This window comes from Akebia trifoliata, chromosome 11, assembly GCF_017979445.1.
Source record: "Akebia trifoliata isolate Shusen 1 chromosome 11, ASM1797944v1, whole genome shotgun sequence".
Taxonomy (NCBI): domain Eukaryota; kingdom Viridiplantae; phylum Streptophyta; class Magnoliopsida; order Ranunculales; family Lardizabalaceae; genus Akebia; species Akebia trifoliata.
In genome coordinates, this window is record NC_141385.1 from 37,484,337 (window position 1) to 37,497,905 (window position 13,569).

Here is a 13,569-nt window from a genome sequence, read left to right on the forward strand (position 1 = left end):
AAATCTTTAATGAAAAAAAAAAGGGAACAGCTTCATTCACCAAAATCACAAAAATAAAAAATAAAAAGTACAAAACATATCAATTTCATCCAATCTGCATATCTGGCCCACCAAATCATCCAGTCAGCAGTTGGGCATTTTGCTTGATCACCTGACAAATTCTTGAGATAGAGCCTATACAATTGCAGAAATATCATAGTAATTTGAGAGAGAAGACAACCGCAAAGGAAGTGTGATTCATCTGAAAATCATTGATAAAGGAGTTTGAAACCAGAAGATTAAAATCTTTGGATTACATGATAACAAGGCTGTACATTACATATATACATCACAACAATTGATTTTGCAAGTTTTTGTCTCCAACCCAATTTCGAAACCCATCCACCAATAAGTTTACCCAAGAAAAAGTGCTCGATAAGCAAACAAAAATTTGCAGTCTCTTCGACTCAGCATTGTTCAGTATCAAACTTGGCACAAATACCCATGCTGAAAAGCTCTTGACAAAGCAGCTTAGCCCCGTATGGCACGTTCACCTTAACAATGTTCTCTGAAGAATCACAAAACCGACAATACGGGCCCCGGATCTTACCACCTCCAGGCACCGCTCTTTGGATCACATTTGTAATGTTTTTGCATTTACCACATATGTGCATCTGAGAGAAGTCACTGAGCATGAAAAGGCGTTCATGCAAGTTGGCAGCGGCACCGTGGGCAAGAAGGCAGTCGCGCTCCATCTCTCCAAACTTGATCCCACCAAAACGCTTCCTGTCCGCAACGGGTTGCCGAGTGAGCGGGTGCACAGGTCCAGTGTTCCTAAACTTCACTTTATCTTCGGCCATATGTATCAGTCTCTGATAAAATGTGGGCCCAATGAAGATCAAAGCTCGCATCATTTCGCCGTTATGACCATTATGTAGCCTCTCACTTCCCCATCTTGAATATCCAGACCTGCAATGAGTTAATGATAAGAAAACTATTGCTCTTTAAAGAAGTCCATTTTGTTTTTTTTTTTTTTTTGCATATGGTGCACAATACCTTTACCAAACACTAGCACTATGTTTCTTATTCAGCAGAGGGGAGGGATGATAGGGATTGCCTTGGTCCCACACTTTTACCTGTGCAGCTGATCTGTTATGACATCTACAGATGGAGTAGAGAACGGGGTGGCATATCTCGTTGAACCAACACAAGCTATTCCCTTCCCCAAAGCAGCCTCAAGAAGCTGGCCCGGAGTTTGCCGAGTAGGAAATGCGTGTGGGTTTATCACAATATCTGGAACTATCCCTTCGCGAGTAAATGGAAAATTTTCTTGGGATTCCAAAAGACCCACTACACCTTTCTGGCCATGCATGCTTGAGAACTTGTCTCCAAGACAAGGTGATCGAACCTGCACCCAAAAATTCAAACATGTAGTTAATACAGTTGGAAGGAAAATACTTTCTAGTTTGCTTTTCTTATTTTATACCAGAACAGCCCAGCCTTACATATGTTGCATTGATAAAACAACCAGGTCTTTAGAGCCCAACATGGGTACATAAAATTGCACCCAATGAACTCAATCCCAGATGAATAATTCACCTACTGGAACTTATTTTGTACTATATAAAGAAGAATATTTTTAATATAAGGAATTAAATGATGAGATACCTCAAATATGAATCATATAAAGGGGAATTTTTGTTATCCGTGTATGTACAAATGGAAAATAGAATACTGATGTGTCTTTCAACTTTTGAAGCCTCAAAGTGCTACGGGAAGTCCCTTGATTATGTTCTCATTCACTGTAGAGTTTGCTAGATTCATTTGCAATCATTCTTTGTCCCTTTTCATATCTCTGTGTCTTTTGCCAAGTCTGTGTCTTTCCCTTTCCCCATGTTGGCTTTCCTCTACTGGTCAAGGCTGGAAGAGAATCCTATGGAATTTAGCACACTTCGCTATCTGTTGAGGCTTGTGGAAGGAGAGAAATGAGAGAATGTTCCTTGGGAAGGAGCAATCGGTAGCTAATGTTCTTATATCCATCTTAGAGCTAATTTTCTTTTGCTGTAAACAGTACCCTGAATTTAGAGGGTTTCTTTTGAGGATTCATGTTCAAATGGGAGATGATTTGTACCAACAGCTCAGGTGAGGGCCAATATCTAAGCTTCGGTTTTTTCACTTGAGGTAGGTCTCCTCAACCTCCTTTGCATACTTTCCTTTTTCGTTTTCTACTAAATTTGATTTACCAATCAATATTAGAAGAGGGTATATTTCTCCGAACCGGTGTTGTATGTGTGGTTCTCAGGCAGAAACAGTGGATCATCTTTTTATTCATTGCCGGATGGCTCATCACATTTGGTTGCACTTTTTGTCTTTATTTGGGATAGTGGGTTGTTTTCCTCGTTCCGTCAAGTCGATTTTGGAAGCTTGGATGTTTTGGGGAGGGTCATTTTTGTTATAGAAGTAGATTCTTTGGTTCTTGGCTCCATTTGCAATATGTTGGGGCATTTGGAAAGATCGCAACCAATACATCTTTGAAGGGAAAGTTTCCATGGTGGAAATATTAGTTCTTTCTATTTTGGAGTTTATGTTCTCTTGGTGCAAACTTTATAAGGAATTCAAGGGGATTTTCTTTTAGGATTTTGTTGTGCGATGGGATAGGGTGTGTTCTTTGTCGTGAGTGCATTTTGTTGTTTGTGCATCTTTGTTTGTTGTATTTTTGTGCCTTTTGTTGTGTCTCTTCTCTTTGTATTGGGTGGGTTTTCTCGACCCCCTTATTTTATTTTCATTTCAATAAATTTATCTTTATCGATCAAAAAAAAAAATCAATATAAAGAGCAAAGAGAAGTAATTTTATATCTGCTATGAAAAGAAATTTCAATTAGCAAATTTTATATTTCCTAATTATCAATCAAAATCTTGCAAGTACAAAAATTAAAAATCATTAACTGTGACATTAGAATCTGAGGGGCTGTAATTTTCTTTCTTCCTCTTTCGTAGGTTAATGGGGTAGGAGGCCCCTTCTCTTCTCTGTTTGCTTTATTAGTATATAAATCATCACTTACCAAAAAAATTTAATAATCTGTGGGGCTAGGAAGCTGACATGGGCACTTACTGACATATAAAGAGCTCAAGAAACATAATCTTTAACATTCATGATTGAGAATATTAACATCTTCTATAAATTGCATTCTCAAGCCGGAATTTCTTAAGAAGATTGGGAAACAGGAGCTGAAGGCATTTAAAAATTCTTCCAGTTTTTTAATCAACCCATCCCTACATTTCTAGCCCTACGAAATGTGAACCACAACTTGAAAAACTGTGGACATCTGCTTCACCTATATCCACATTTCAGAATGGACAAACTCATGAAACAGAGCTTTAAATCCACAATTTAGGGTGAAGAATTTAAAATTTCAGTATGGGGTAATCCATGAGAGAACTTTATGTCCACATTTTAGGGTAAAATTTCCAAAAATTCAGAATGAAGTGATTCATAGGCGTAAGAGAGAGAGAGAGAGAGAGAGAGAACCTGTCTAAGAGAAACAACTGCATAGTTCGTACCCTCGTCATTTGCAGACAGTACAACCTTTTGCACTTTTCCTCTTTCAGTGTGTTTTAATTTGATACTGTGATCTGCACCAGATTCTGCACGCCTACCAATAACTATATCACCACTCTGCAAATTCGCACCAATAAATGGGAACCCATCATCATCAAGGCTGTCAACTCGTCCAATTTTGCTCTGTATTTTACCAAAATCCACTCTATCCTTCGTCTTTAGCCGTTTGGTCTCAAATAATTCTTTATTGTCAACCTCAGCCTTGTAATTCCTGACATGTTCTGTTCGGAACATTCCTCGCTCCAACGAAGCCCGATTCATAACCAAAGAATCCTCTTGGTTGTATCCTTGGTGAACATTGACTGCCACAATGGCATTTTGGCCATTGAAGTATTCTGGTTTCGGCAGAACACTAGTATGACCTCTCGGATACTCGGGTCTTCCAAGATTATCGGAAAGCATCGTCCTAAAAAGTGGCCTCTGTGGGTAATATAGCTGATGTGATAATGTATCCACTCTAATATTAGGGTTTGTAGTTGAGAAACCAATTGCCTGCTGAGAGTGTTTTTCAGATTGATAGAGGACTCTCCTCGCATGGTCATGGTTGGCAAATGGGATGATACCACAGCTTAAACCCAACAAGAATGAGAGGTCCAACTCACAATGTGTGTAATCTACGGATGGCTGGTCTTTATCACCCGTCAAGAGGTATTTGATACCCCATGCAGTTTTGCAATCTTCCTCCTCTTCGACGCCAATGAGTTCAATTATTCCTTCATCTAAAAGGGATTGAAACATATAACCTCCTCCTTTAAACATGTTGATCTTCTTCAAATTCTCAACAACTAGAAGCGGTCGTAGAATTCTCCCAGCATCAGAAAAAATGCGGACCTCTCCCTGCTGTTGATCCCTTTTAATTTCCACCTGCAGAAGAAAGTCACAAAGGGAATATTTAAGATTTCTCTGATTCTCTTTGGATTGTTCGGGGAGATGATTCATAATTTATATATTTCATGGTCTATTATTGTCCACACCTAGTTTTATTATCAACCACTGAAAAGACACAGTTACAGATACCAAATTAATGCAGCAAAATGTGGATGTATGGGTGGGATATGCATGTGATTTCAAATAGAAGTGTGTGAATATTTCGTCTGTGTCAGTTTTAGTATTTTGGAGATTATTAAAAGGCATATACACGATAATACTAATAAAGAAATGGAAACAAATCACTTCACTAGAGTGGCAGAGAATTCTTTACATGTGGCAACTGTGGTGGCAGGCTCAATGTGGTATCATCTTTGATCAAATCGGAACCACCCCATGTGGCAGGTGAAGCCCGACAGCACTCCAACATATAGCAATAAGAGGAGTATTTCTTCTGCAGTCTTAGATTTAAAATATTTGAAATTTAAGGGCTGCAATTCATAGTCCAAACTTATGATACATAATAGTAGTACAGGTATCATGTGAGCATTCCATGCGGCAAGAGTAGCCCTGTACCTTGCGAAGCGGTTTGCAGTGTTGCCCCAGAAAACATTTTCCTATAAGAACTGAAGTTGAAGTATGGGTCTGCATGATTGTGCATGGAAAATGGACGGGAATATGATTTTCCCAGGGAAATGCGATTTTCAGGTATGTGATTTTTCATGGGAAAATGATTTTTCCACTCGTAATGCTATTTTCTAACAATTACCACCAACCCCTAAACTAAAATCTAACTTCCATTTTGATAATTTCCTAGGTGCAATCTATCGACGGAATTCATTTTCTTGAAGAATTCACATTCCATACAATCATACAGACAATACAAGTTATAGTTCCACTTGCCTGAACATTAGAGAGTGTAGTTCCACAAATAATTAAAAGAAGCCAACAGTGTCATGGTAAAGAAAAACTATTAAACAATTGCAGACTGCATAGGTAGGGTAAAGGAAGAACCTCAGGTGGGATCTGTTTGCTGCGACGTTTACTTCTTAGATTCATCACAAATGCAAGAGAACCCTTGCAAATTCCAACCCACTCTCCATTCAGAAAAACTTTATCCCTTCCCTTTAGTGAAGTAAGAGAAGGATCGTCTGCCAGATTCTCCATTCCACACCCTAACAACTTATCCAACAAGGGTTCCACCAAATTTGTGCTGACAAGTCCAGTAGCGGCCATATTCTTTACCAGCCCACAGTTTTCCCCATCTGGAGTTGAAAGGAAGCATAACTTTCCCCAATGAGAAGGGTTTCTGCACACAGGAAAATACAGTAAGCATATGAATAAAGACTATCCATCATGCATTGCAAAAATACAGTAATCTGTAGAGAAAAGTTATTCTAGTCAAGTATGAGTAAGATATTTGAATTAGATATCTAGGAAGTATGTTCTATGTATGGTTAGTGTTTGGAGAAGTACCCAAAATGGCCTTGAGAAATTCCCATAAGATGTTCAGTTCAAGGTGAGCAAAAGCAATATGGTCCAACTTTAGGAGCAAAGATCAGGATAAGGAGTTCCTTAAGGCGTGAGTTTCTGACTCATTTTGCATCATCTAATAACAAATATCTTCCTATTAAAAATTTCTAAATGGATCTGGCATCAATTTCTATTGGAACTTGTGACTAGGAGAAAACTCAGTGATTTGGGAATTGTTTAGAGGCAAATTTTCTTGCTCATCTTGATATAATGAACCTTTCCACTATGATTGAGATAAATAATTGTGGGTGAAGGATTGTAATTGCTCTTTCTCAATTAGAACTTTTTACACACAGACAGAAATATCCCACTCATCACTTTTGGGTTACCAGCATCGTTCATTTGGGATTCCAAAAGTCCCTTGAAGTAGCATTTCTTAACAGGACACTCACTCGGATAAAATCCCCACAATAGACCACATAAGAATCATCGTTGCTTCTGCTCCAAGTCAAGTGAGAAGTTGTCAATCACCAATTTATTCATTGCAATACTACTAGGCTTGTATGGACAGCCTGTTTTAGTTCTCTCAAGGATGTTTTGGTCCTTTGGAAGGGACTGAGGAGGTAACACAGCAAGAGAGTGCTTGAAGAAAAGGAGGAATGACATCCAATCCATTGTTCTAAACATTAAAGCTTCTACAGAAATTTAAGGGCTTCTTTGAGGATTTGTTTCCAAGTGGGACTTGATATTTGAAGGATATGATAGCCAATATCCTATGCCCTAGACCATGGTCTATGGACTGGGCAAAGCCCAGATACAGGCCCGGTCTGCTGTCTACAGGGATACCCGGTTATCAAAAAATATCCTAAACCTCTTTTCTTTTCTGTTTTGGCATCAGACGTATTGAACACCTCTTATGATAAAACAATTCATATGCTCTAATAAATTTCTATACTAATCACCAAAAGCAGAAAAAAGTTCCAAATGTAAGTCATTGTTTCGCATGAAAATATGCCATTTAATTCAAATTGTGAATCACAGTTAAATATAAGATTCATATAGAAAGTGTAGGATATTTATCTATGGGGATTCATACACAAGGTTTACATCATTTGGATTAATATTTTTTTGAATAGTAGGATACAGATAATAAATTTTAGGAATTGAAAAACACTGAAAGTAGTTCATATTTGTACTTACGGGAACCTAGCATCTCCAACCTTCCCAGTATAGGCGACCTGCTGACGTGTTTTTCTCAAATCTGCTGTCATTTGTAAGGGATTTGTTCGCCTAAGGGTTGCCACCACACCGGCTGTGCGCTCTGTTCTCTTGAAGGGATGAGACCATGCTCCAGTTGAAAATGCCCTAGAAAGGCCATTTGTTATAATCGAGGCATCAAGATAGTGTTCGATTGGCCGCAAATTACGGTCTCCATATAGATCTCTTTGCATCGCTTTGACCATCCTCCTTTCCGCATGTCTGATATGGACACGTAGCTCCCGCTCAAGTAGCTCACCAGCTAACTCTAACCTTTTGTTTCTAAAATCATCCCTATTCTCACATTTTCGTCGTCCGGTATAGGAAAGTAAAAGACACTTAACCATATAGCCAAGAAACAAGGCCTTCAATTTAAGGTCATGAAGAGTGGGAAATAAGTACTTGTCCATACAATCCTTGATAGGTTCCCCTGGAGGAAATTTCGTTTGACTCATCAGGTCATCTATGTATTTTAGAGGTTTTCCTTCTTTACGGAAACCCTCACAATTCTCATCAGCATATTTGATAGTTGCAATGAGAATGTTTACAAGGATCGGATCATCTAGGTTGACATCTATCATTTCAATGATTTCTCTATCGGATGACATTCCTAGGTAAAAAAATAAGATCCAAAGAGGAATTGACATGGATAAGAACTGGACATTAAGGATTTTTAAACCTTGAATAGACTCATTATTGGGCAAGTCTATTAGTTTAAGATATACTCTTCTCCTCTTAAGCTCGGACCTATAAGCCACGCTCCAATTTGGTTTCTCAGAAACCCAAAGTCTCTTCAAGCATATTTGCTCTTGTGCGATGAAGGTCTGCAGCACATCATAGAGAGATTAGCACCATAGTCACCAAGTCGGGGTTCGAGAATAAGTCAGCAAGAGAAAAAGTCGAAAAAAAACGAAAAAAATCAAGAGAAAATTGGGAAAAAATCGAAATAGTGTTAAGACAATGAATTTTTTTCTACTAAGTAGTGTTATCATTTATATCATCAAATCCTATTTTAAACTATAAGAATAAATAGTCTTTGAAAAAACCCTTCTAAAAAGTGACGTTTAAATCACATTTTTTTGTTTAAATCACGACTTTTTCAAAAAGTCAGGATTAAATCGCGACTCTTTCAAAAAGTCGTGATTTAATCACTAGTCTTTAAAATAGCGATTTAAACACGACTTTTTGAAAAAATCGGTGACTTTGGTGATTATGATTATCACTAAGCATCTAAAAAAAATGAAACACATTTTGTGAATAAAATTACTTCTAAGGAACATAGATGTCTCAAAAAGTCCACAAGTCTCAACAACTATTGAGAGGAAAGGCAATATTGAAGCTAACTTATTATAGATACCGTACCTTGATTAGCATAGATGGTAATTACCATCTAAGACAGTAGTGAACATGCATTTTCTGAACGATAAAAAGCTTTTTCTATAATTTTCTATTTCTTTCATATATTTCAGCTATGTTTGTAATAGAAGTTTCATTTGCACAAATGAGCAAACTTATCGACGTAAGTTTCATTTACACAAGATATAGTTGTATCTTTGGGACCTCAAGAATAAGATAACTAGATAAGAATAAAAAAACTTCTTAATCTTGTCTTTCATACAATTATGTCAATCTATGTTGAGCACTATGTATACTGCATGTGCCAATCCTATTGGTTCTTTCTTGTGATGTTACAAGGTTTACTATCAGTGATCCAAAAAATAATCTAGCTCAAGTGAAGCTTAACCATCGAGAAGAGGAAGAGAGTAGTCTTAGCCTTGATGCTTAAGCCTCAACTTGTCTACAAGAGAATTTACCTCATCTCATTTCCGCTCGGGCAAGGTTTAAGAAACAACTATACAAGTACATAACCCTTCATGTTTATTATCTTCTACAACAAAGCAAGCATGACCATGATGATCAAAATCATCTTCTTCATATCATTTATCCAATAAATCTGACTTACATGGTCTTAATAGTTTCAGTAAGAAATTTTGCAACTGAAAATTTTTCCTTTTGGACTAGTAAAATAAGCAATGATGGATATCTAACCACTTAAAACTTGTCATTTATGAGAATAATTCTCTTGAGATTAAGTCATGAACACTTGGATACATCTTCAATCCGCCATTCTAATCAATGTCATTATGTTTGCTGAGAATTACCTCGTCAAGGATGATACCGCATAAGCAATGTATATATATATATTTATAATGATAGAAGAATAAGTAATAAAAGCCTTTGCATGCTAAGAAAAACTTTTGCCACGTGTACACAACACAATAATTAGCAATGTTATAAAATCCTATCTTGATATGAGCAATTTTGTCATGCCTTGCTCTTTTAAAAACATAAGTACTCAACTTGTCATCATTTTTTATGTTATCTTTTACACTAAATTGTATGAGGAGTTTTTCCGTTGTTTTGGAAACAACTCTTCAAGTATCTCTTAGTTGGTAAATCTTACAAAATTTCTCCATGTAAAATTAGACTTACTTGAATAAATTCCCTTTTTTTCACAGAACGGAGCTTATGGAAAAGTCAAAACGAATGCCGCATAAAATATTTAACATAGTTTACACCATATTTGGATGAATCCTAGCATTCCATCATATAATGCTTATAAAGCAACAGCTATGCTATATAGCAGCATATGGGCTGCCAGTGGTAATATGTCCTCTTTCTGTTAAATTTTTTTGAAAATTAAGAAATATGCTAAAATAATGTTAAAAAAATTGTATGAGTAACCAATTCCAGTTTCAAAGGAAACAGGAATTGGTTGATTTTGTGCATGTATTGAATACCTACACAACCTACATACCAAGAAACACACACACAAAATGAAACTGATAAACTAGATTTAAAACTGACCTTCTCTGCACCCTTGATCAAAAAATAGCCTCCATGATCAAAATCACAATCACCTTTCTTAAGTCCATTCATCCAACAGAGGTTTGACCTCACCATCACAGGGATCCTACCAATTAAAACATCTCTTTTGTCTTCACTCTCGACATGCTTTTGAACAAATTGTTCTTTACCAGTTTTGAATTTGTCACTCTTCATTAGCTTTTGAGTATAAACCTGATAAAAATATATATGCAACAAAAATTAGACAGACTATTCCCACAGGCATATAAAATAAGAAAAAAGCTGTCACTTGAATCAATTTTCAAAAATGACAATTGAGAACGTCATCATCATCAATAAATTGGGACATGGGACATAAACCAGCACTTTATCACAACACATGAAATTGGATTTCTGTTCTTAGAAACTTAATATATACGTCAAGCATGTGATACTAAAGATCTTTGAGGAAGTAAGAGGAGTTAAGGATAGAAATAAAGCAGAAAAAATGGCACATAAATTCTAAATGAACAAAATGACTGTAACACTTCATTTATAAGCCCAATGGTTGGGACCTGGGCTTACGTTTAGCACCCAATACATCATCATTGAGGCACCCCAGATATCAAGGGAGTTGAACGAATCACGTTACTTCATCTCAATTCCATATAAAGCATGGTCTTCTGTTAGTTCCAGTGTCTTCATATGTGCTCCCAATCCACATCCTTTTGGAGTTCTTCTCCCTCTTTTAAAAACTTCAACATTTTCATGAATTTGCCCATTTCTAAATTCTAATTATCTTGCCTATCCAACCATCTATCTCAAGTCAAACACCATCATCTTTTCCATGTCAGTTTTATGAATGGTCTTCTTGATTACCCAACATACTGATCTAAAAATCATGATTGGTCTTCTTGCCATCTTATAAAGTATTCCTTTAAACTTGATTGTTATGCTAAGGCCACATAACATTTGAAAGCACTCCTTCAATTTAAACACCAAACTCCAATTATAAGGACAACATCTTCAATATTTCCATCTTATTGAAAACTAGAGTCTGGGGTATTATTAAAAAATCTTTGGGGGTTAAGAGAGTAAAAGAGGAAAAATAATAAAGTTTGAGAGGTATTATTAAGAAAGGGGGGAGAAGAGAATAAAGTTGGGGGAATTTTTTAAAAGCGGAAGAAGAAAAAATGCAAAACCTGTCCTCGAGATATGTTGTGTATGGGAGTATAAATCTTGAGACAAAAAGAGTGGGACCCATCATTGTGTTTTATTATATAGATGTAACCAAGATATCGAAGATGATCACTTCAAGGTATTTCCTAACCATCAAATTTTACTAGTGCATTCTCTCTAAGCGCATTCCTTACTAATGTTATGCTCCATCAATGAACACTACGCCATTTGAAAATAACATGTGGAAGGAAACCATTGCAGCAATCAAATCTGCAAGGGATCAACCAAAGTTCTAAATGTAGCACCGGCAATATTATTCGGTGGACAATTGTATAGTTATAGTTTCGATCACACAGACCAATTCTCTCATCACATTCAAGGGAGACACTAAATGATAATACAATTAAATTTGGCAGTTTGTACCGTAAAAGTTGGATGATGAATGATCATCCAAAAAATTATGAGCAGACAAATAGTTATGATCATCCAATTAGATCAATTTTTAAACTCCAAGATCTTCTAAACAGGGCCCCGTTCATAGCATGAATGGCAACATATAAAGAATTTCAAACTATTTCAAAGTAGCAAGAAGAGAATAATTTATCCTTCTAATTTACCTGAACACTCATTTCGACTTTCATTCGAGATGAGTAAGTCATATTCTGAAGCCGGGCGTGCCTTGGCATCAACTTCAGGAACTCTTTGCTATCTTTCTGAGGCTTCTCAGTACTCCAAAAAGTTGGAGGCTCTAGCGTCACCTTTCCAAATGTGACCGCCGCGTACCTCCATTCTCCTTGACCCTTCTTTGACGGATCATAACCCGGTTCCACCGTGATCTCACCAAGGGAATCGAAGAGTTTCTGAATTCCATTTTCAATGAAGGAATTGTATGAGCTGATTTGGTGACTGATTAGACCGTACTCGCTGAAGAATTCCATTGATGCCTGTCTGCAGAACTTGGTTAGAAGCTCTTCACTCAAACAAGTGTCATCATTGGCCGTGGAAGTAGAAGCTTTGTTGACGTCCTTAGAAGTAGATGAAGGATTCAGTGCTTCAGCTGTATCTGTTACAGCATTGTCGTCTAACATCATGTCGTCTCCATTTGGAACATGGTCATCACCATCATCATCATCACTGCTCATCCATGAATCCTCTTCCATGGCTTTTGAACCCATCAATGAAGAAGAAAATCTGGAAAAAAAAATACACATGAAGTGTTAGAAAAATTAAAAGCAAATATAAACCCAAAACAGAGCACCAATTTGAGCAACCATAGATCCTAAAGTAACTAATGCATGTTTTTTCTTGAGTGTTTTAGGGTTTTTTGCTTGTATTCAGGTAGGAGACGAGAGTGTTTAAACATTCTAGTTTTTGTCTGAGAATGCGAAGCATTGGAAAACTTTTAAGCAAACATAAACCCTAAACCTAAAACCACAAACAGAACACTCATTTGAGCAACCATAAACCCTAAAATAACAAAAATGTGCCTTTTTGCTCATTGTTTTAGGCTTTTTTGCTTGTTTTCTGGTAGTAAATGAATTGATATAGAAAGCCTAGTTTTTGTTTCAGAAAACAAAGTGTTACAGACCTTAAGGAAAAAAAAAATCCTCAACAGCATTCTGATTTGAGCAACCATAAACCCTAAACTACCAAAATGTACATTTTTCTCAGTGTTTTAGGCTTTTTTCTTGTATTATTTTTGGAAACCCTAGTTACGTTTCAGAACATAAACTGTTACGAAACTTGAAAGAAAACATAAACCCTAAGCCTTAAACAGAACACCGATTTGAGCAACCATAAACCCTAAAGTAACAAAATGTACCTTTTTTTTCTTAGTGTTTCGGAATTTTTAGCTCTGGTTGGATACGAGAGGGTTTAGAAACCCTAGTTTTGTTACAGAGATCAGTACACAAAGCATTCAAAACTTAAAAGCAATCATAAAACAAAACCCAATTTGAGCGACTGTAAACCCTAAAATAACAAAATGTACCTTTTTCTCCTAGTGTTTTGGGCTTTTTTGCTTGAATTCTGGTTGGAGACGAGAGGGATTAAGAAACCCTAATTTTGGTTTTTAGAGTACAGAGAGTGGAAAACGGAAGAACGAAGACGTGGAACAACGACAGTTCTTGCGTTCGGCTGAGAAAACAAAAGCACTGAGAAGAGAATAACTTGTGTACTCTAAGGAGTTTGTTAGATATCCAACTCAGAAGTTTTTTGTGCACCACGTCGAATAACATTTTGGGTCCACTTGCACTAATGTTTCACCTACCCATTTGGGAAAATCAAATTCTCAGAAATTCGATTTCTCCATCTTCTCTAGAAATTAATTTTCACCAAAATAATGAAGC

The 13,569-nt window shown here is 36.7% G+C and overlaps 1 protein-coding gene across 2 annotated transcripts; it reads right to left on the minus strand.

The window, feature by feature from the left end:
* Positions 1 to 263: 263 nt before the first annotated feature.
* On the minus strand, positions 264 to 13,369 carry LOC147391491 (DNA-directed RNA polymerases IV and V subunit 2-like). Of its 2 annotated transcripts, none has more exons than XM_086457818.1 (8): positions 13,212 to 13,369; positions 11,839 to 12,412; positions 10,064 to 10,276; positions 7,139 to 8,019; positions 5,480 to 5,774; positions 3,509 to 4,462; positions 1,116 to 1,387; positions 264 to 948 (listed from the first exon to the last, which is right to left on the minus strand). In XM_086457818.1, the coding sequence occupies exons 2-8, from the start codon at positions 12,394 to 12,396 to the stop codon at positions 447 to 449; spliced, it is 3,675 nt and encodes a 1,224-aa protein (XP_086313944.1). In that variant the 5' UTR covers positions 12,397 to 12,412; positions 13,212 to 13,369; the 3' UTR covers positions 264 to 446. The 2 variants fall into 2 exon arrangements, 1 of the variants encoding a protein (XP_086313944.1); XR_015182619.1 differs by having other exon boundaries at positions 812 to 948; positions 1,036 to 1,387.
* Positions 13,370 to 13,569: the final 200 nt, after the last annotated feature.